The sequence below is a fragment of the Eucyclogobius newberryi genome, unplaced genomic scaffold (assembly GCF_026437365.1).
Source record: "Eucyclogobius newberryi isolate DKJ021-1_F unplaced genomic scaffold, fEucNew1.0.hap1 SCAF_1, whole genome shotgun sequence".
Taxonomy (NCBI): Eukaryota; Metazoa; Chordata; class Actinopteri; order Gobiiformes; family Gobiidae; genus Eucyclogobius; species Eucyclogobius newberryi.
The window spans coordinates 21180168-21203371 of NW_027315723.1; the positions used below are offsets into that span (position 1 = coordinate 21180168).

The following is a 23204-nucleotide window of genomic DNA, read 5'->3' on the forward strand; positions in this document are numbered from 1 at the left end:
TCATTTATGTAAATCGCATTTTGGGTCTTTCAGAGGGCTGTAAATGACGACGAGGCCTGGAGATGACTGTGGTACTGTGGAATCATCTCTGATCACTGAAGGATGGAACGAGGACGGCGTACAAGGCTTTCAGCGTACGGCCACGGAGGGAGGGAGGGGGAGAGAGAGAAGGAGGGGGGGGGGAAGAGAGAGAGAGAGAGAGAGAGAGAGAGAGAGAGAGAGAGAGAGAGAGAGAGAGAGAGAGAGAGAGAGAGAGAGAGAGAGAGAGAGAGAGAGAGAGAGAGAGAGAGAGAGAGAGAGAGAGAGAGAGAGAGAGAGAGAGAGAGAGAGAGAGAGAGAGAGAGAGGGGAGGGAAGGAGGACGGAGTACAAGGCTTTCAGCGTACGGCCACGGAGAGAGGGAGGGAGGGAGAGAGGGAGGGAGGGAAGGAGGGAGAGGGAGGGGAGGGAAGGAGGTCGGAGTACAAGGCTTTCAGCGTACAGCCACAGAGAGAGGGAGGGAGGGAGGAGAGAGGGAAGGAGAGAGGGAGGGAGGGAGGGAAGGAGAGAGGGAGGGAGGGAGGGAGAGAGGGAGTGAAGAAGGGAGAGAGGGGAGGAAAAGAGGAGAGAGGGAAGGGAGGGAAGGAGGACGGAGTACAAGGCTTTCACCGTACAGCCACGGAGGGAAGGGAGGGAGGGAGGAAAGGAGGGAGAGAGGGATGGATAGAGGAGGGAAGGAGGAGAGAGAGAAACAGGAAAGAGGGAAGGAGGGAGTAGAGACGGAGTAGAGGGGGGAGGGGTGAAGGGTGGGACGGGAAAGCAAGAGAGAAAGAGGGAGGTGGAGAAATGCCATGAAGGAAGAGGAGACTAGAAAGAGTAAAGAGGGATCGAGAGAAAAAGAGAGAGAGGAGAGAGTGAGAAAGGGAGATCGAACAAGAGAGAAAGCTATCGAAGAGACGGATCGAAAGGAGAAAAAAAGAGCGGGACGGATAGAATAGTGAGGGAGGAGAGGGCGGCGAGGCCGAACAGAAAGAGTAAGATAAGACGGGAAGAGAAAGAGGAAAAACATGTCCGAAATGCCCTCTCAGCCTGTGGTTACCCCGCTTGGATTCTCAACAGAGTGAAGAGAACCAAGAAGCAGGACAAAAGGGAAACTGAACAGAGAAGGAAGGGTGTTTCTATCCCTTATGTGTCTGGCCTGTCGGAAAAACTGCAGAGAATTTTTAGACAACACGAAGTCCCTGTTTATTTTAAACCAGGAAACACTTTAAGACAAAAACTGGTTCACCCAAAGGACAAGTTGCCGACTCAAAAACAGAGCAATGTAGTTTATTCGATCCAATGCAGTGAAGAAAGCTGTAAAGAACGGTACATAGGTGAGACGAAACAGCCTCTACACAAGAGGCTCTATCAGCACAGAAGAAATACTAGTTCAGGACCTCAGAGTGCAGTGCATCTCCATCTTGAAGCCTCTAATCACTCGTTTGAAGACGGTGAGGTGAAGGTTTTAAGCAGGGAGAAAAGATGGTTTGAAAGAGGAGTCAAGGAAGCTATTTTTGTTAAAAAAGAAAGACCTTCTTTAAACAGAAATGGAGGGCTTAGGTTTCATCTTCCTGTTATTTATAATGGGATTCTGAACCCCTGGAAAGGTAGAGGACATTTAGATGCTAATCAGGTACTCAGGGTGGTTGAGCCAGGGTCTCACAAAGACAAAGAGGTTTCTAATAGCCCATTAAGATTCTGAATAGGCTAGCTCGGTAGATACAAGGGGGAGTTTCTGTTGAAACAAACAACTCTTTCTACTTCAGGAAGGCTCCTCCCAATGGGCGGGTCTTACCACAGAACAGTATTAATATCGGAGTTCTCGACCTAAATTCTGTTATTGACAATGACTCTTGGATGAGAGTCGAAACGTCTATTTTTTCAAACTGAGTCCAGATGACTACAACTGAAGCTTTTTCTACTATGTAATGTATAGATATATATATATGATATTATATGATATATAATATATAATATAAAATACGGTAACTAATTTTACCCCCTGCAGCTCAAATCTGATCGTAAAACAAGAAAAGTATCAACACATTTCCCCCGCTACTGCAAAGAAACCACTGAGCCCCATGAATAATACAGTTCCATCTATCATTTAAATATGGCAGTTCAATAAATAGTCAAAAACGACGGAGAACGGTGAACGTTTTCCATCATCTACCGCGTCAAAAGCCAAGTACAACACGTGTGCATCCGTCATGTTTGTGTAGTGTCCTTTTGAAGCACTGCACGCAGCACGCACAATGTTACATATCTCACGAGCTTGTGAACGTGGCAAAACAACAACAAAAAACAATAAAACGCACAGGAATTGGACAGAAAGACGTCCAAAAAAAAAGGGCAAATAACCGGAGTCGGCGTGTACAAAGCCCGCTTCTGCTCTGTTCTGCTGGCGCGCCGCTGAGGGAGCTGGGCTTGGCGCGGCGGCCGCACGTTACGTCCAAGAGGCGCCGTTACGTCTGTTGAAAGCCGTTGGTGGAAAAGGAAGGAACGGAAAATAAAACGCTTCCAAACGCTTTATACTTCTGCGGACAATTGGAAAAAGCAGTGCTACTGAGTCGTTTCCCTTCTGATCGGACATGTGGCGCGTCTACTGTGCCAGGAGGGCCCCCGCTGTTATTAGCGCTCGGAATGAAGGGAGGTGACAAAGTGCGACGGCACCGTTTCCGCTGACACGCTTCTGACACGTCGTGGTGGCGCCGGACCACGCCAAAACGAGGCGGAGCGGTGCCAGCGGCGAGGAACGCGACTGGTGCAAAGAGAAAAGGCCGGGCTGCAGATCTGTGGACATGCCGGACAGTTCGCGAGGACAAAAGACGGCGACTAGAGAGCTATACGCAATGTAGGTCTTAGGGACGCAAGGCTCGGAGGCGAGAGAAGGGAGGACATGCAGCAAATTACAAAACTGCAACACTTTTAATTGGTGTTCACGAGGATAAGTGACATTTGTAATGCCAACGATAGAGATTTATTAGCGAAAAGCAATAGATGAAAATCACAGAAAAGGTCATTAGAAGTTTAAGTACATGTATTCATAAGAAAATACTGCATACATGAATGGAAATACTAGCTCTTTATGTACAGAGGCACTGAAAAAGAATGGCTGAAAATGTAAGAAAGAAAAAAAGTGAAAGAACACTTTGATTTCAATAAATGCAAAATTTCAGATTCAAATGACGTCCTCGATAGAGAACACAATAAGCTGAAGTGCTCCGGGATGGGTTTAAAATATGCATATGAACTTGAATATATGAATATAGGGAATCTAAAAACTATTTTGCGGAAAAATGGCAATATTTTCCAAACTTGCTCCGCCAACATTTAGAAACACAAGCTCTCACACGCAGCTGCTGTAAATGAAAAGAAAAGCAGAAGATTCGGTTGTTGTTTTTTTGGTTTGGTTTCTGTTTTTTGTTTTTTTTGAAGGGTAGAAAAATGCAGGGCCAGATTGAATTCCTTTTTGACTGAAATCTCATCTGCAGTAGTCGGCGCTACTTCTCCTCCCGCTCCATCTGTGGACAAGTGTGTGATTACAGATGAAAGAAAACGGCTGAGAACACGAGACGTTTTCAAGTGGTGACAAAAACAAGCTCGGGGACCTTTTTATTCGCATTGAGGAATCTTTTCTTCATTTTTTTTTCATCTACAGCACCTCGGATCCTTTCAGCGCAAACTGTCAGTAACCGAGCTTGATTTTCGCTAAATTGATCAAATGCCAGGTCGCTCAAAAAGGCGCGTTGTGATAATACTACAGTGTCCTGGCGGCGCTCCGCGAAACGGCGATATTTAATTCCGGGGAGAGACGCCGGCGCCTCTTCCATCACGCGAAACGTCGGAAATAATGAGCCCTCCGCAATCAATGAATATGTCATTGGCCGGGACGGAGCGCCACTCGACTGCGCCAATCCCCGCTTCGCCGGCAAATATCTGCTTAAACGGCGAGTTCCGGAAATTCAATTTGTTCCGTAAGCCCTGGATGAAAAAGCAATTTTTCACAGTCACCTCTTTCCCCGATCTGTTTCTTTTTATGATATCTGCCGTCCTGCCACTCGCAAATAAAAAGTCCAGATTAGTCCTGTGTGGGGGTTGTGGGGCGGAGGGGGAAAACGCAGCATCGCGCCGACTTAAAAGCCCGTCAATCGACTTGAAAGACGGCGCTCGGCAAGTGGAGAATGCGGCTTTACCGAAAAACTTCCCCAACATGGACCGAAAAGCCACTTTATGATGGCTCGATAGCTGGATGTCACTTCAGAGCGTGGCGGGGCCGAGTCGGCGTATGGCGGGAGGACTTCTTTGTGACCAATTACGCAACACACAGTGCCGAGACCGGGAAACTGGCCGACCCGATCAGAGGGGAGAAAGCGGCGCTGTCAGGGGGGTTCGCTGAGCCGAGGGGCCAATTTGCGCTTGGGGTATTAGGCGGGAGCTGGCGTGACCGCGCGGGAGCAGCGCAGAGACTCCCGGGACAAGCTGGCGCGTCTAGTGGACCGGAAAGGGCTCATGTTTGAAGCATAACCTTAACCGTTGGCGTACAATTGTGGGGAGCGCCTGTTGATTGAGAGACGTGACAATTGGGTGTCAAGGTAACCGGGACCGAGGTTGAATTGCTTTGAATTGGTTAACAATAGTTTTGTTTTAAAATCAAAGCGAAAGGTGCGTCGTTTAAGCTGATCTAGAGCATAAAAATTGAATTATGAATTGGTACAAATGTATATATAGAGTAAGAATCACACAAATCTCAGATCGTGTTTATAGAAGTCAAAGCAACAAGTTTTAAATGTAATAAAACGTCATGTATATATTGGGCGAATACATTTTCCACATAGGCTATTGTACCGTATAAACAATTTCAGTGTTACCATTGTTGAGAGAAGACACATTACAATTTCACTATTATTTATAACACCGTGACCTCACACAGACATATGTAAAATATATAGTTATTTCATTTACATTGTGTCGTAAATGAGTGGTTCTCAAACTGCGGTGCCAGTTAATTTGTGTGAAAAGTATGAGAACCACGGCTGTAGATTAAATTTCTTGGGCGCCAGGATCGACTCGTTTGGAACGCCAGGATCGACTCGTTTGGAACGCCAGGATCGACTCGTTTGGAACGCCAGGATCGACTCGTTTGGAACGCCAGGATCGACTCGTTTGGAACGCCAGGATCGACTCGTTTGGAACGCCAGGATCGACTCGTTTGGGCGCCAGGATCGACTCGTTTGGAACGCCAGGATCGACTCGTTTGGAACGCCAGGATCGACTCGTTTGGGCGCCAGGATCGACTCGTTTGGGTGTCAGGATCGACTCCAAAGTAAAGTTGTGACCGAAAACAAAATAACACTTTAAATAAAAGTATATAGTAGTGGACCAGCTCTATACCCTCCATCGGGTGCTCGAGGGTTCATGGGAGTTTGCCCAACCAGTCCACATGTGCTTTGTGGATCTGGAGAAGGCTTTTGACCGTGTCCCTCGGGGTGTCCTTTGGGGGGTGCTCCGGGAGTACGGGGTCCGGGGCCCTTTGCTCAGGGCTGTCCGGTCCCTGTATGACCGGAGCAGGAGCTGTGTTCGCATTGCCGGCAGTAAGTCAGACCTGTTCCCAGTGCATGTTGGACTCCGCCAGGGCTGCCCTGTGTCACCGGTTCTGTTCATAATTTTTATGGACAGAATTTCTAGGCGCAGTCAGGGGTCGGAGGGGGTCCGGTTTGGGGACCACAGGATCTCATCTCTGCTGTTTGCAGACGATGTTGTCCTGATGGCTCCATCAAACCCGGACCTGCAACATGCACTGGGACGGTTTGCAGCCGAGTGTGAAGCGGCTGGGATGAGAATCAGCACCTCCAAATCCGAGGCCATGGTTCTCGACCGGAAAAAGGTGGCTTGCCCTCTCCAGGTGGGTGGGGTGTCCTTGCCCCAAGTGGAGGAGTTCAAGTATCTCGGGGTCTTGTTCACGAGTGAGGGAAGGATGGAGCGTGAGATCGACAGGCGGATCGGTGCAGCGGCTGCAGTGATGCAGTCGCTGCATCGGACCGTTGTGGTAAAGAGGGAGCTGAGCCGAAAGGCAAAGCTCTCTATTTACCGGTCGGTCTACGTTCCTACCCTCACCTATGGTCATGAGCTTTGGGTAGTGACCGAAAGAACAAGATCGCGGATACAAGCGGTCGAAATGAGTTTCCTCCGCCGGGTGGCTGGGCGCTCCCTTAGAGATAAGGTGAGGAGCTCGGCCACACGGGGGGAGCTCGGAGTAGAGCCGCTGCTCCTCCACGTCGAGAGGAGCCAGCTGAGGTGGCTCGGGCATCTGTTCCGGATGCCTCCTGGGCGCCTCCCTCGGGAGGTGTTTCAGGCATGTCCCACCGGGAAGAGGCCCCGGGGAAGACCCAGGACACGCTGGAGAGACTATGTCTCTCGGCTGGCCTGGGAACGCCTCGGGATCCCCCCGGAGGAGTTAGAGGAAGTGTCTGGGGAGAAGGAAGTCTGGGAGTCCCTGCTCAGACTGCTGCCCCCGCGACCCGGCCCCGGATAAAGCGGCAGAAGATGGATGGATATATAGTAGTATAATATGTCAATTCAGTATCGACTGAATTGACATATTATATTTTCTTCTATGATTCTAACAGCTGTTTTTTTTCAAATTTACTATGATTATATTGTGACCTGAATAATAACAATTAGCGATTAACCGAATTATCTTGACATCCTTATGCAGCGTTGGTTAAATAACCAACCAGTATGATTTGCTAACTAAAACCGATTTCACGTACCTGGATCCTTCATGTTATATAAATATGAAACTGCAAAGTGAGCAGAAACGGGTACTGTATGGAGAGAAAGGATTAAGCCTCAGAACTGCAAGTTATTCCAGCGAGAAGGGCAGCGCGACGTCGTCCTGGGCTCCTGCGGCGGCTTATGGTTGGGCGCCCGCCATAGAGTTTACCGTAAATCCTCGTCGACACAAACTTTTCAATGGCACACGTCTAATTAAGCAGATGGTTGGGACGCAGCGCTGGGAAGCTATGGGGAGGTCAAAGGGATGGATTAACGCCAAGTACAGAGGGCTCTATGAAATATGCGGTGTCTTTGACGGGTCCAGCCAGCGCCGCCAACTCTTTAAAGATAACAGCCTTTTAGATGACATTAGCAGTGGTAATAGTACTACAAGAGAAGCCCTTCAATGTATTAAACAAGGCGGAAAGATTTAGCAACAAAGCTAATTGCATTTTTTTTCTCTGTAGCATTAAAATTTGGGATTTTTGTTTGAAAATAAAGATTTTGTGCACGTTCAATACAGGTTATTTGTTAATTCCATAGGTTTGAGGAGCATCAGCACTGACATAAGAACTGCTGATCTTTTTATTTTAAATATATATTTTTTTTTTGTTTAATGTGATCAACTCTTCCTGCTAAAGAACTGCTTAGGCGAGAGTTTTTCGATAAGTTGTTTCGCGAGCCCGCCAACTTCAAAAACGGAGATTCTAAAAAAATTATAATTTTTCCTGCTTTCGCGGATTTCCCGCGTTTTTTTTGGCCAAAACCTTAATAAAAATAAAAAATGTAATTAATTCTGCACCAGCATCTCCGACCTCCGACCATTTCTGCACAACCCCGAGTTCGTCCAAACGTCAGAGCTTTAAAACTCTCGCAACTCACGGCTTCCTAGATTCATGAGATCAACATAAAGGATGTGGGTTGGGCGTGGCTTTGGCTCGCGCTCCCATTCATTGAACTCGTGTTTGAACGAGGAAATGAAGAATACGCGTCTTGACCGATTATATCAGAATAATTTTGTCGTTGCCATTTAAGTAGCACAAGTCCTCCTCATGTGGACATGTCCAGCTTGTGAGGAGTTACACGTTCTCTTCTGATCGCATTGTAAGGACGCTACTTCCCGATGATCTGAGCTGCGCTCGAGCGTGGGAATAATTACTGCGCCGTTGGATCAAATCACTGTGGCCAAATTTAAGCTGCTCAATAAGACATTTTCATTCATTGCACACTTTGTGTTCCTGTCAAGACTCAATAAAGTTTATCAAACCGACTTGTTTTTGTCACGGGATGATTCATTTTCTTAGAGGTTGTCAGCCTGGTTTATGACATTGAAGGTATTTTTGTATAATAAGAGTTATTTTCAATGTCTTGCATTGGCCAATTAGCTAATTGTAGATAATGTAGAGGTGGAAGTTGGGCCTATATTCTAAGAATCCAAGAAAATCATTTAGAATAATATTTTTAAATTCAACTCCGACTTTTGGATGGTAGAAATGTGATTTGATAATGGAAAAGTAAAATGTTATTTTTATTCTGTCCTCCCCTTTTAAAAATGACAAGGAAAATCTGTGAAACAACAAATTAAAAAACTCTCGCCTTACCTAGAATACCACAGAGCAACATAGAACATGTTTGTAGGGCAGCAAAGTATAAAAAATATCTATACTGCAATATTGGCTAATATAATAATTACAATTGGAAAAAAAAATATATCAAATAATTGATAATTAAATATAAAAAAAATTCAAAAACTCGAAATGACGAATTGACCATTTTGTTTTGTTTTTAGGCCGTGGCTGCAGAGCCGCAGCGCGGTCAAATGGCCCTGCAGTTTCAGGAGCCGCGGCACTGCCATATAACCTTATGGCTAACCCTAACCCTAACCCTAACCCTGACCCTGACCCTGACCCTAACCCTAACCCTGATCCTGACCCTGACCCTAACCCTAACCCGGCGTGGTCTAAAACTGCGCGGTCAAATAGCGCAGCAGTTTCAGGAGCCGCGGCACAAAATAACGTGGCAGTTTCGGCCGCGCTCCGCGGCTCTGTAGACACTCCCTTGTTTTTAACTTTTTTTTCCCAATTCAGACTTTTCCATGTTTAGGACATATGTTGCGGGTTTTTTGGCAAGTAAATTAAGGCATGTGTATTTTTCTTTCAATTTTAACTGAATTTACAGCATAAATCTCCCTATAAAATCAGAATCACAATACAATGTTTAGTTATTGACAATTGCATCTTTTCCCTTATGTTCCTTCCATTATTCAGCCCCCGTTTGGAGAGGTCTAAACTACAGGATTTGCAGGTTTCCCGCACGTAGATAGATTATTTTGGCATATTGTTTGCAGCCTTTGCGATGTGTGCCGATGTCTGCATTTATAATCAATTTAGAAAAGCTGAGGAGGAATCAACATTTGTTTCTTTCAACAATTGGAAACATTTGAGCCTTCACTTTTACGCATAATGCAAAACGAAAAACATATTGTCCACATTTTTTAAGATTACGGCTCCGCTTTGACATAATCACCACATCACTGAGGATAATTCACCGCAGCTGGTGTTAAAGAATCCTTGTATTTTCCCCCAAGTTTGTTTAAATGTGTTGAAATATGACAAAATTAGGCAGCGTCTCCCACTTTTACAGCGTCTCCGCTGTAAAAGCATCATCAACAACAGCCAAAACAACCGCAGTTCATCGCGTGTGTGATCGCAATCAAAGAGCTAATCATACTGACTTTATAATAGCACGTTTTTCCCCACTCTGTCTGTTGTCACGTAATTGCCTTGTTTCATGCGCACAAACGCTGAAGTGGGAGACATACCATCGCCGTAGTGACAAAGCTTTAACCACCACAGCTGCTGCGCTCATAACGGTCGGAATTAGAACGGCTCTCGACACCGGAGTGTGACACGTGATGCTAGATAATGATAGAAAAGATCAAATGTACCGGTTTATTTATGCGTTTTTTTTCTAAATAGAGAAAGAAAGAAAAAAGTTCGACACTTGTTCCCGCTAAAAGTTGTGCTTGTAAACTCATTAATAATCCGATTAATGGAAATGCATTGGGTAAGTGAGCAATACATGTGCCGAATCCCTGCGACGAGTATATTTAGAGATAGTTACCAATAGTCGCTGGTGATCGACAATGACGGGCGGCTGGGCAGGAACGGGAGGACACTCCTTTTCCATCACGTCTTCCGACTCCTGTAACTGCTCCGACTGGCTTCTCTGGCATGTGTCGGAACAACCTGCAGAAGAACACATCATGACGGATGAAATAAAGATATACGGAATGACTTAGGTCAACTGAAGAGGTGAAGTTCTATGCACAGGAAAAAAATTGTGCCCTATAAATTGTTGGAGATTCCGAGAAAAACTGATGAAAGGACATTAATATGCATTATTTGTATTGTTATTGGCCAGAAGAGTACATTTTCTTTGGCATAAACCAGGGGTGTCAAAACTTTTTTCACTGAGGGCCGCATTTTGAAACTTTTACAGAGCAGAGGGCCACAAACAACCCACCGATGTCGAATTTGTGTTTTACAGTAAAAAGTACTTATTTTTATTGTTTGGACCAACTTAGCAGGAGGACCAACTTAGCAACTTAACAGGAGGGCCAACAAAAATTGGTCTGAGGGCCCTATTTGGCCCCGAGCCGTAGTTTGGACATGCCTGGCATTAGCTTATCTTTCTACTGACAGCTTACTTTAATTTACATCTGCGAGGCATTCCCTCATCAGGATGTTTGTGTGAGGTAATTACCATGGGAGAAAATAAACAAAAGCTAGCTTGCCCCAAACATTCTAATGTAATGTAAGCACGCTGTTGTAAAGAAATGCTCAAACAAATCTGGTAAGTGTTTTGTGAGGCTCAGAGGGGAGAGGACTTACTAAACAGGATTCAAAAACAAGAGTGAATGAAGCTTAAAAACAACTCCGGGTAAGTTTTTGATGAAAGACCAACGCTATATTACAGTTAAAAGAAGTCAGTTTTCGCATATGCTTAAAAGTGCACCGTGTAACTTTTCTAGCGGAAACACATTTGTCTCAATGTGGATTTTTACTGCTTTGCCTGGAACGCTACGCAGTATTAAAGTCATTCAAAGCTACACGGCGCCCCCGAGTGTACAATATTTCACTACTGGCCTCCTCCTCTGCGCCCATTTGTAACTGATGTAAGACTTTGATACAAAACAAAGGGCCGGGCTTTGTAGAGGCTTGTAACCAGAGAGGAGGAGGAGCGGGTGGGCTTTTTAAAGAGCCACGCTTTATTTTTGTTTTGCTTCCCGATGGGCTTCCCAGACGAGCTGCATCTTCTCCAAAGGCTTCCAGATGGCCTCCGCTGCTAAAGTGTAATCCTTTGATCAAACTCATTTGCTTTTTGACAAGAGATTCGGGGGATCGCTCTTCAAAATAAGCCAATATTGAAGAGGCAGCGAGCAGGCAGAACTGAGTACGGAGAAAAGTCATAAAAGGCGATGAATAAAACCAAAAGCAAATGAAAAGCGCCAAAAAAGTGTCCTAAAAAAGTGGGAAGAAAATGTAAAAAATCTTAATTAATTCAATGGGTTAGGGTTTATATATAGTTTATTGACCAGAATCTTTTTAACCACTCTGCAATGTTAAAGATGTGCCACCTGCTTATCTTTGTATTTGCTTTGGCTGGGGTGTTCCACAGTATGGCATTAAACGTATCCATCTCCACGGAGACAAGCAGAAGTTACAGGTCAGATAAGTGGAGAGGTGACCCTGCTCACAGTAAGGGTAGAAAGGAAAGCTAGACAAGTGTAATGCAATACTGTGGAACATTCTAGGCAATTCAATGATATGATAGGAGTTTATTTTAGTATTTGTTTTCATGCATGTAATTCATTCAGTAACATTCAGTATTATTTACGTAAAAAGTGCAATTTCTTATTAAAAAAATGCATATCCTCTGTGTGACATTTCAGCACAATAAAAATGTGAATGTATTTTCCCAGTAAAATATCATATAGTTTCCATCACAGCTCTGTGTATAGTTGTTCATAATCAAACATACATTATACATTCTAATACACAGCAGCATTGATATTAAGAAGCCGGGCCTACACAGCGTTTCACTGACATGGCGATTCCTATTTAAAGCCCTAATCTGAAGAGCTAGGTGCTAATCGAAAATTTACCAGCGTAATTAAGCGGTAGGTAGAGTGCGGGTGTCTGCCTTTTTTTTTTTCACAAGAACTGCCATGATTTAATAGCGAGTAATTAAAACGAAAAAGAGAGAAATGTGGCTGACACCTTGAATTTTACCCATAGCTCAACAGCCTCTCTCAGAAGCATGTGCGAGATAATGAAAAACAAATGTGCTCAGTTTGATGACATGCCTAAATGTCAACATAATAATCCTAATTAACTCAACGTGCTATGAAAAATGTACATCTACATTTAGTTAAAATGAGTTGAATTCAGAACATATAGCATAATTCAAGGAGATTGGACCACCATATTTTCCGGAGTATAAATCGCACCAGCCAAAAATGCATAATAGAAGAAAAAAACATATATAAGTCGCATTTTTGGGGGAAATCTATTTGATCTAATGACTAAGAACAGACATTTCATCTTGAAATGCAATTTAAAATAATAACAGATGAGAGAACATGGTGAATAGGTGTACGTATGCTAACGCTAACATCTTCAGCTACATGAGGCACAGACAGAACTGTGGAAAGTGTCTGGTATGTTAACGTAACATATGAACAGTTATTCAGATAACTATAGCATAAAGAACATGCTAACAAGTTTACCAAAGCATCAGTTTTACCCCAAATCACTAAATCCATTTAATTATTCTTCCTCTGTGTCACTTCTAAACAACTCCACAAACTCCAGAGGTAGAGGAAGTGCAGATTCTTCTTCTGCGTCGCTTAGAGCCTAGAGCACCCTCTTGAGGTTGTTAGTGTGAAAAAAACGGATAATATCACATATAAGTTGCTCTGGAGTATTAGACGCACCTCGGGCAAAACAATGAATAAAGGTGTGACTTATAGTATGGAAAATACAGTACTTTGGGTATAAAGTGTGGCGTGAAGGCAAGTTGGATTTTTACCTTCTTTACTCATCTCCTCCTCTTCTACCCTCTCGGTGGAGGTCGTTTCTTCCCGCGGCGTTTGCTCCTGAGGCGATTGGCGGCCGTGCGGCGTGCCTTTGTGCTCATCCGGTTCGGGTCGAGCCGGGCCATTGTCCAAAGTGGTCCCGCTCCCGCCCGTCTCGCTGCTGCTGGGGAGGCTGTGCGAGTCCAGGCTATCCATGGATTCGTTCCCGTTGACGCACACCACCTGCGACAGTAGCAAACCCTCCGTGTGCTTCGGTTGTGGTCGTGTGTCTGGAGGTTTGGACGTCTCTATCGACGGCCGTTTGTCCGGCTCAGTTTTGGTTTCGCCGTCGGGAGGTTGCGTTTCTACAAATGTATCGGATTCGTCTTTGGCTGTGGCATTTGGCGCGGGCGGTTCGCTGGAGCTCTCCTCTTCCGTGGACGGGAGGTTGGGCAAGTGTCCGTTGGTTTGAGGGCCCATAGTGTCACAAGAAGATTCTTCGTCCTGAGCGAGACGTGACACTACCCCTTGGCCCTCCTCTTCACGCTCCTCTTCTCGCTGCCCTTCGTGATCCACTTCGCCCTCCTCTTCGTGCTCCCCTTCGCAGTCTTCTTCGTGCTCTCCTTCGCCCTCCTCTTCGTGGTCCTCTTCGTGGTCCTCATCGTGGTCCTCATCGTGGTCCTCATCGTCCTCCTCCTCGGCTTCCGTTCCCTGGTATTTGCTCTTGTAGTATTTCCGTTTGCGGATTATGCCCCGGCCCCAAGATGACCGCCGCCGCATCTTGCGTTTTATGCGTTTTATGTGAACTGCGAAAAGAAAAGAAAAAGGAAATGAGCGTGAGATTTTAAAGTTTAACAATGGAAAATACTTTGGATTAGGCAAGGCATGAAAGGTTTCATTGTAGAGCACAATTTGTACACAAGGCAATTTAAAGTGCTTCACAACAGGAAAAAAATGCATTAAAAATCACACAGACATGACAGAAATCACAAAATAGGTTAAGACATAAAAGAGAAGTCATATTAGGGCAGTCGGCAATTATTTTTTGGATGAGTCGACAAGTGAAACAATCATTTCTATTGTACATTCAGACTTTTGAAATATTTTAGATAGAATAACAATAATACAAGTAACGGTAAGTATTATTGATGAAAATCTGAACTTACTCAACAACTTAAGTATGTTGTTTTGATTTACATTTTGATCTAATAATGTTGGTGTCTTGTATTGTATGTATTTTAGAGTCTGTGCAATCCAGATACAATAATACAATACAATAATCAATACCTTAAAATAATCAGAATACACTAACAATTCCTTTTTATCGTCGACTTGTCTCAATTAGTCAGCTCATCGTTGCAGCCCTACAATGGAAGAAAGGTTTTGCACTACGGCGTGTAAAGCTAAACGCAATCATTGACCAGTAGTTTCCATAATTGAGAAAGAAAGAAAACAGTAATCGAATTGTAATAAAATAGATTTAGTTGAAAAAGATCATTTGGGAGAGCGTTTTAAACTCTCCGACCATTAAAAAAACAAATAAACACAGACGAAGACAAAAACTACCAATAATAAACCTCCAGCCTGTTTTTCATGCCCAAAGTAGTTGAAGCAATGCGACCGACACTAAAGACATTAAAAAGTCTGGTCGAGAAAGCTATCAACAGTATTAAAATGATAGATTACGGTTTCGAAACAAGCCACACAAAGCGAAATATGTTTTATAACAAATGTCCTGCGGAGATTGCCCATATTTAAATGCGGTCAGATGGCCTTTCGGAGACAAACAGCAGCGGGTGACTGAAGCCGCCGGCTGGAGCGGCAGAAACGCAGCCTTGTTATATCAGGAACGTTGGACACTAATGACAACAGATGGAGCATGCGGTTTTTTTTAAGAGGGAAAGGAAAACCGGGGCTTGTTTTTCTGAGAGCACTTCAAATGTCACAAGTGGTGAGGTGGCTCGTGTCGTCCAGGAAAAATAAGATACCCAGGTATCAATTGGCAAGACGATGGGAACCGAGAGGGAGGGCGAGGCAACATTCTGATGCTATTTCAAATTTTTCTACCAAATTGTTCGGTTCATCTAAAAAATGTTTGCCCCACGCTTTGCATAAATGAATGCATAATGATAATTCACACTGATGATCTGTGTCAACATTGGGCCCTGTTGATACGAAATTATAACCAGGCTGAGCAAGATCTAACGGCGAGAAATGTTGTCATATCTTCATCTGAATCTGAAGTAGCATGAGAGCATACGATGACAACAAGCCTATTACCTATTTCATCTTGTATTGAAAATGGCACTAAGCTAATTATCATAATGCAAAGAAATAATAAGTGTAAGGACAATGGAGATTTTTTCCTCGGGGTGTTAGAAATTGTCTATTCTTTTCCTTAAGGTAGCAAGCTTAAACCCAGTAGTGTGCGGTCAAGGCAATCAAGACATGCAGTGATTGATTAATACAATCTAAAATTACCGTGTGTCACAACTACAGTATGTTTAATTGTGCCAAAATAATCAAAATAAGAGCACTTTCTCTTCTGCTGCTGAAAGCTGGCAGGAAGTCATGGTGCGTTTCAGTGGCCTCTACAGGTCATAGAGCGGTACTGCGGGAAGCTTGGTTCTTCTCCTGTTCCGTCATCGAACATGTGCTTTTACAAAGCGGACAGCAGATTTGGTCGTTTTAGAGGTTTGCACTTGCGCTCTGAAGACAACACCGCCTCAAAACAAGCTATGTAACGCAATGTGGGAATCTTGGATGGCTGAAGGTTATTCCTATCTACTTAAACCACAATGTCCTTACCTTCAATTACTACCTCTGTTTAAATAAAGCCCCACATTAAGACTGGAACAACAAAGTGTGGGAGACAAGTGGAGATGGGGGGAAAAAAAAACTCTGAAGGCTACTACGAGTCAGCACTCCGGAGACGCGAGTGTCTGAACCTGACAATTAGCGAGGTTAACGCGGCATGTCAGGAGCTCGCTAAAAGATTCCCTTGATTGCGCGTGTCTACTTTTTAAAAACCGCAGTTCACTTCATAGGTTGCCGTTTGAAGGTTGATTAACTTTATGCATTAACTTTTTAAAAGGGGTTTTGCGGCGCAACAGGGAAAAACTCATCTATCCAACAACCCCTGAACAAAGTCGCCCATCATTTAAAGTCTATACGTTAAAGTCTGAAGCACAGTTAATGATTTTAAATGCAGTACAGCAGGTCATTTAAATGTGCGGGCGAAGACATTTTCGGTCCAAAAATTGTTTTATCGGCTAATTGCACATAGGAAAGGGCCATAAAAGAGAAACATTAAGAGATCATTGAGGCTTTATTAGGAAGAACTTTGGTCAATGATGGACTAATACGCAAGGGTAAAGTGCACCGTCAATAGCTGGCTCTTTATAATCTAAAAAAAAATGTAATAGAAAGCAATTTACCGTATTTTCCAGACTATAAACTATTTTCCCGACCTGTTTTCATAGTTTTGGCCGGGGTGCGACTTATGATATTATTTGTTATCTTCACACTGGAAACCTCAAGAGGGCGCTATAGGCTCTAAGAATAAGAATCGGCACTTCCTCTACTTCCGAAGTTTGCGGAGTTGTTTAGAAGTGACACAGAGGAAGAAGAATTCAATGGATTTAGTGATTTGGGGTAAAACTGATGCTTCACCATGTTCTCTAATCCGTTATTATTTTAAATTGCATTTCAAGATTAAATGCATTTGGCTGGTGCGATTTATAGTCCGGAAAATACGGTTTTCAATAAGTGTTGGGATGGCAAAACATTTTAGGTGAAGGCTGGGATGTGACAAAAGAGAAGTTTGCTTAAGCAGCTGTGTATCAACAAATATCTTTTCTAGTCCAGTGTAATAACCATTTTTATTTATTGCGATATATCAGACTAATGAATTTGAAGTAAAAACACGTCGAACTCCATTTCAGGACGTAATCCACATCTTGAAGGCAACAAATTGATTGAAAAATTCGCCATGGAAGGCAGACGCACCGAACGACGCGAGCGAAGAACGCATTATTTGATATTTCATGGACACAAACTATCCAACAATCCACACTTCGGAGCTGGTCGGATTTTCCTCGTCTCCTCGATTTCTCGCTCTCGCTCTTTTGACTTCAATCAGAGCCGTGTCCAAAAGCGCCGACCTCGAGATTCGAGAGGTTCCCAGCGACGTTGAGTCCGAAGATGAGATGTACCTTACGGTTTTGGGTTTCCTTTGATATGATCTGTTATTACGAGAGCGCTATGGATTGCGCGGCAAAAAGGGGAAAGAAAACCTCATTTCTCTTTGAGCTTTACTGGCACACGGAATAAAAACGTGAAGAAAAAAGGAAAAGAAAAAAAAACACCTGCCAGGAATCAACGATATTTTTCAAACCCAATCAATACAGCATGTGTGTGAAAACGTGGCTTTAATTTGTCTTTTCTGACCTGCAATCTTTAGGTTTTGACCGCTGCTTCGTTTTTTTACACTTTTGTTTTTTCTTCTCAACGTTTTTTATTTAATCTCGAACTGTCACCTTGCAGCGTCTGGCGATTAGTCATAAGTTGGCTCTTTTCCATTCCACGGCAGGAAATATTGCTGAAAGTTGAGCATCAAAAAGTGCCGCAGCATAAAGAAATGAAAGAAAATATGACGAATATTAAACCAGAATAATGAATGTTTGTGTGTTGTTGTCGTTTTTTATAACCAACCAGTGGCCCTTTTAACCCTATGTCAGTGTTCACGCAAAATAAAACAATCAATGTAAAATATAGAGATCTTTTCTGGGGTCGGATATATAGCAAGCGCGGAAAAGAAGTGTTCTCTGGAGAGGGTAAAAGGTGAGACAGAGCATCGCAAATGGCCCGTCATACTCGCCTCCTCAATAATGCATGAGAAGTGGTAGAGCATGAACGTCCAACTGCACGGGAGATACGCCGGAGCGAGGAGGAGGAGGAGGACGGCCAGATGAGAAGGAAGAGCCGGGTGAGTGACAGAGCGCTTTGTAATAATTAAAAGCGTCTTAGCTATGGGAGAGTCTTGTGAATGAAGGGGGAATTTTATGCCGTGCTTATTCCCTGGGCGCCCTGAAAACGACATTTTAGTCCATGTTGATTCTATCGAGTATGGCGGCCCTATGTGAACTGAAAGAAACGGAAGGAGGGTTGCGTTGGATGGCGGCGTTCAAGGCGACTTTCGAAATGAGGTGAATATGCACGTAACCTCCAGTTAGGATCGAAAATATAAATCTGATAATAACTACCGTATTTTTCAGACTATAAGTCATTTTTCATAGTTTGGTCGGACTTATACTCTGGAGTGACTTATATGTGATATTATTAACACATTCTTATATAATTTTGTTAGTTTCTTCACACTGGCAACCGCATTTCACATGTTGATTATTTTCACACTGACAACCACAAGAGGGCGCTCTCGGCTCTAAGCGACGCAGAAGAAGAATCTGCACTTCCTCTACCTCTGGAGTTTGTGGAGTTGTTTAGAAGTGACACAGAGGAAGAAGAATTCAGTGGATTTAGTGATTTGGGGTAAAACTGATGCTTTGGTAAACTTGTTAGCATGTTCTTTATGCTATAGTTATCTGAATAACTGTTAATATGTTACGTTAACATACCAGACACTTACCACAGTTCTGTCTGTGCGTCATGTAGCTGAAGGTGTTAGCGTTAGCATACGTACATCTATTCACCATGTTCGCTCATCTGTTATTTTTTTTTATTTTTTTTTTCTTCTCCATTTTGCATTTTTTTGCTGGTGCGAATTATACTCCGGAAAATACGGTACTAGCTAAAATGCAATGCAACACACCAAGTTCACTTAATTCCAAAATGTAAATCTCTTTATTCAGCGTCAAAATCAAAGTTTGGAGATAACATTTTCACGCACACTTTAAGCTGCAACAAAAGGCGAGAGCACTAATGGGGTAAAAGACGAGTTTTTATTTTCATTTTGTCAAGAATCAGTTATATTGTTAGATATTACATTGTTACTGGTTTCTTGACATTTAAAAACATGATAATACGTTTTAAGACTGTGCCCCAATTCTCATGCAAATGCGTTCAATACAAAACAGCTGGAAAACCAAATAAACCGTTTGAGAGTTGCACCAAATGGATTAAAAATATCAAACTAAACTAAACTACGATTCGTTGGTCAAACAGTCTTTGTTGGTGGCTGAAGTCCAATGAGAACGCTCAACAGCACCAACGCCGGCTCGCAGTTAAGTACCGTAATTATCTCCTAATCGATTGTTGAACCCAAGTTTGTGGATCATCTTAAGAAGAGCAAAATAACGTCGTTAGAGTAACAGAAACTTTCAAGTTTCTCATCCGCCATTCTAAAAATCACTGCTTTGGAGCTGTGCGCTTCAGGAGACAATGTGGCGAAGCAGATGGACAATTTAATAACACTTCCAATTGCTTAGAGTGAAATTGCAAATTGAAATCTCCGATTCACTGATTTATTATTTAATATTTGCAAATTATTAAACAAAGCCCAGAAACCACCAACGAGGAAGAACGACTTTTCCTGTCGAGTAAAATTTCTCACATCGAAAAGTTCCCTCATATTCGTTAAGGTTCACTCATCCGCTCGTCTCCATGGCAATGTTATCGGTTTGCCTTGAATGTTCAGCAGTATGGCATTAAACTTGGCCGTCCATCTTATTCGATTACACGGCTAAAGACTCGCATTGAAAAACTTGGATTCGTATCATGGATCTGGCCCGTAATCACCTGATTCGTCTCCACAGCATTTACGAGATACATTTAATGCCATACAGCGGAACATTCCAGACAAACAAAGGTCATGAACGTGGAGACGAGCCGTTGACAGCGCCTACAGCGGGTGAAGTCACACAGTGCGTCTTAAAGTGGCTGTATTTCAACTCCGCTTCAGTGCGCGGTGTACGACAGAGTCCGGTCGTGCTTTTTTGTCTTTGCGCCTCATTGGAATCGACTGGTCTTAGTGCCTCAATCTTGAAACATTAATGAGGTATTGATCGGGTCGGCGCTCGTCACCTGCGACTTCTGGGGACAAGTTTGGAGATGGAGCTTTGGGCCGCGACGTCCTCAAACAGTTAGGTAACCTCTGGGCCTTTTGCGGCAATGTTTTTGAGGGTCGATTCTCCGGCTACGGAAGGTACATTATTGGTTCTTTTTCGGACGTCATTAAATAGTGGATGTTTAGTTGATTGACCATGTGTTAATTCAAGTCGGAATATAAATTGGAAGAATAAATCAACACACTCTTTGGGGGAAAACTAACTACCGTATTTCATAGTTTGGCCGGGATGTGACTTTGTTATTGTCACACTGGCAACCACAAGAGGGCGCTCTAGGCTCTAAGCGACGCAGAAGAAGAATCTGCACTTCCTCTACCTCTGGAGTTTGTGGAGTTGTTTAGAAGTGACACAGAGGAAGAAGAATTCAGTGGATTTAGTGATTTGGGGTAAAACTGATGCTTTGGTAAACTTGTTAGCATGTTCTTTATGCTACAGTTATCTGAATAACTGTTCATATGTTACGTTAACATACCAGACACTTACCACAGTTCTGTCTGTGCCTCATGTAGCTGAAGGTGTTAGCGTTAGCATACGTACACATATTCACCATGTTCTCTCATCTGTTATTATTTTAAATTGCATTTCAAGATGAAACGTCTGTTCTTAGCCTTGGATTTTATCAAATAAATTTCCTATAAAAATGAGAATTATAGATGTTTTTTCTTCTCTATTATGCATTGTGGCTGGTGCGACTTATAGTCCGGAAAGTACGGTAAATGCACTAATTTAATATTGTTTGAGGTGGTATTTTCATATGTTTTACCGTTGACAAAAAGAGCAGTTTGTGGATATTACAGTTGATTAAGATTCATTATGTCGGACCAAGACGTTCCTAATGATAATTCATGAGTTTTATTCAAACCTAAATTATACAGTTCACATTTACATATCGAAGGATGTGAGGTTTTAATATTAATAAGATCTCACCACCTGGGACAAGAGAGCCATTTGTATGGACACGCTTTATTCACCAATTGATCAAAAACTATTCTCACATCAGCGCGATATGAAGGAAACAGTTTGACAAGACGGATCAAAGTTCTCCGTGTTTTTTCGCACAGATTCTACTCTCAATTAAGTTCAAAAGACGAGATGAGCTTTTAACTACGATGCAAAGGGATTTATTACTTAAGCGTGTTTGCCTTTCTACTTGTCCGATTGGTTTATTCAATCTCTGTTCGCCTGGCCAATAGATCCATTATGCAAAAGACATATGCCAAAACAATTTGTGTTAGCGTTAAACCACATTTTAATTGAGCTTATTCAGACGTTTAAAAAATTTGGGGAAATGTTGTACAGCCAGAATACAAAACACCATAACTCAATGAACCAGTATTATTAAGATGATATAGATGTATAAACCCATCAATAAAATGTAAAATTATGATCACTAATACCAGGAAAGACATGTAAAATTGAGTTTCTTTAAGTAATTTACAGCGCTTTGTCCTAAAAAATACAAGGTCTGGGGACGATAGAATTGTCCCGAGCTTTTTGTCCCAGCCGCTTCATGTGTGTCACCGCGGCACTTAATGAAACGTCCAGATCAATGCATCCACTCCCGGGAATGAAGGCGATCAATCACTCCATTCAACGCCTCTGTCGGGGTCTCGGTCTCGGCCGTGTGCAAAATGCCTTACGGCCATAGATTATCAGCGAAATAACAGTACTTTGGCCTTCCCAGTTTCACAGCGGCACAGCGCGTCGGAGATGTCGGCCTGACCTCACGACCCTGCGCCTACACACTTCCACAGGCCGAGAAATACAGAGAGGAGTATGAAAGCCTTCGGGGGGCCAAGGTCTGTCAGCCCCCCAGCAACAAACATGCTCCGAGAAGAGATGGAGGCTGTAAAAGTGCATTTTGAACCAACACTGTGAAGGGCAAAGGGTCCTTTGACCGATGCAAAAACAGGAAAAGTTATTGAAATTGAGAACATTTTGCTTTGGACACTGCCGATGCCTAGAATCGTGGATTTAATAAACGGCAAAAATAATTCAGAGCATTGATCTGAGCTGAAAAGTTTTGGCTAGATTGTTTTTAATTCAGTTATTTTGTATTCATATGTATTTAAATGTGTGATCTCTAATGGCACTGACAAAAGCTAGTCATAAATACAAAAAATACAAGTTTTAAAGACCATCATTCATTTATTGGATTTCCTGTCGCTCCACGGTGAGGATTTGTTGACCCCGGATAAGCTGAAGATGATGGATAGATGGATGGTTCAATAGTTTAATTGCACAAAAAAAAAAATAGGTGACCGGTCAAAAGGTTAGGTATGAGATTGTATTTCACAATTGTATTTCTTTTCCTACCAAAATCATTGCAAAAAGTATACTCAGAAACAAGACAATGACAGCGTATAAAGAACTCATAGCTGATGGTGACATTTCAATACTGTAATGTAACTTTCACATAAAAGCATTGGATGGATACAATCAGTAAGTAGTAAACAGTTTTATTTATCTGTGCATATGACTCAAAGGATTTTTCTTTGCACTCTTCTCTTTTATTTCTTAAACCGTTTTGTGATTTCTGTAATTTCTTGTGTCGTGTGAAGCACTTTGGATTGCCTTGTGTATGAAATGTGCTCTACAAATAAACTTGCCTTTTCTAAAAAGACACATATTATTATTGGCCTCTAAACAGGCTCTTATGGCATCTCTTAACATGAAGTCAATGTATTTAAAGCTCACATTACTTCCCATCAGTCTGCGTTCCCTTGTGTGGATTTGATGTTAGCATGACATCTACAGGCTGCAGAGGGAATGTGTATTAAAAAAGAAAGGTAACCAATAAGCAGCATGGTTTGAAGCATAGCGTTCTAATGAATGGGATTTGACAGCAGAAACGCTCAAAATGATTCTAGTGATGATTTACAGAGTTAAAAATAGCACAGAAGTAGATGTGGGCAATATATCAGAATGTAGATAAACCTTGAATGTTGTTTTGAAGATTGTTGTTCTGAAGATTATTGTTTATCATAAAAATGCTACATAATGAGCTAGTTTAGTAGGGGTATGTTATAAGCTTTGAAATAAGGGTATAATGTGATGTTTTTGCATATTTCTGATCCGTTTAACGTCATTTCACATAATTAAACCTAAACTATGTTCAAAGACATGTTTTAACACATTTCTGTTTCACAATCTGGGGAAAAAAGAAGCGTTTTCTGACAAGACAGTCAACAAGTGCTTAAACAAAATATCCAAAAATCATGTTTGCACCCTGAGGAAGGCCAC

The 23204-nt window shown here is 42.8% G+C and overlaps 1 protein-coding gene across 1 annotated transcript in view; it reads right to left on the reverse strand.

The window, feature by feature from the left end:
• atad2b (ATPase family AAA domain containing 2B) overlaps positions 1-23204 on the reverse strand; it is a 112580-nt gene that overhangs the window by 22069 nt on the left and 67307 nt on the right. Inside the window, exons 25-26 of the mRNA XM_072440144.1 lie at positions 12891-13682; positions 9921-10045 (exon numbers count right to left, since the gene is read on the reverse strand). Of these exons, the coding sequence (XP_072296245.1) occupies positions 9921-10045; positions 12891-13682 (917 nt within the window). The remainder of the gene's footprint in view (positions 1-9920; positions 10046-12890; positions 13683-23204) is intronic.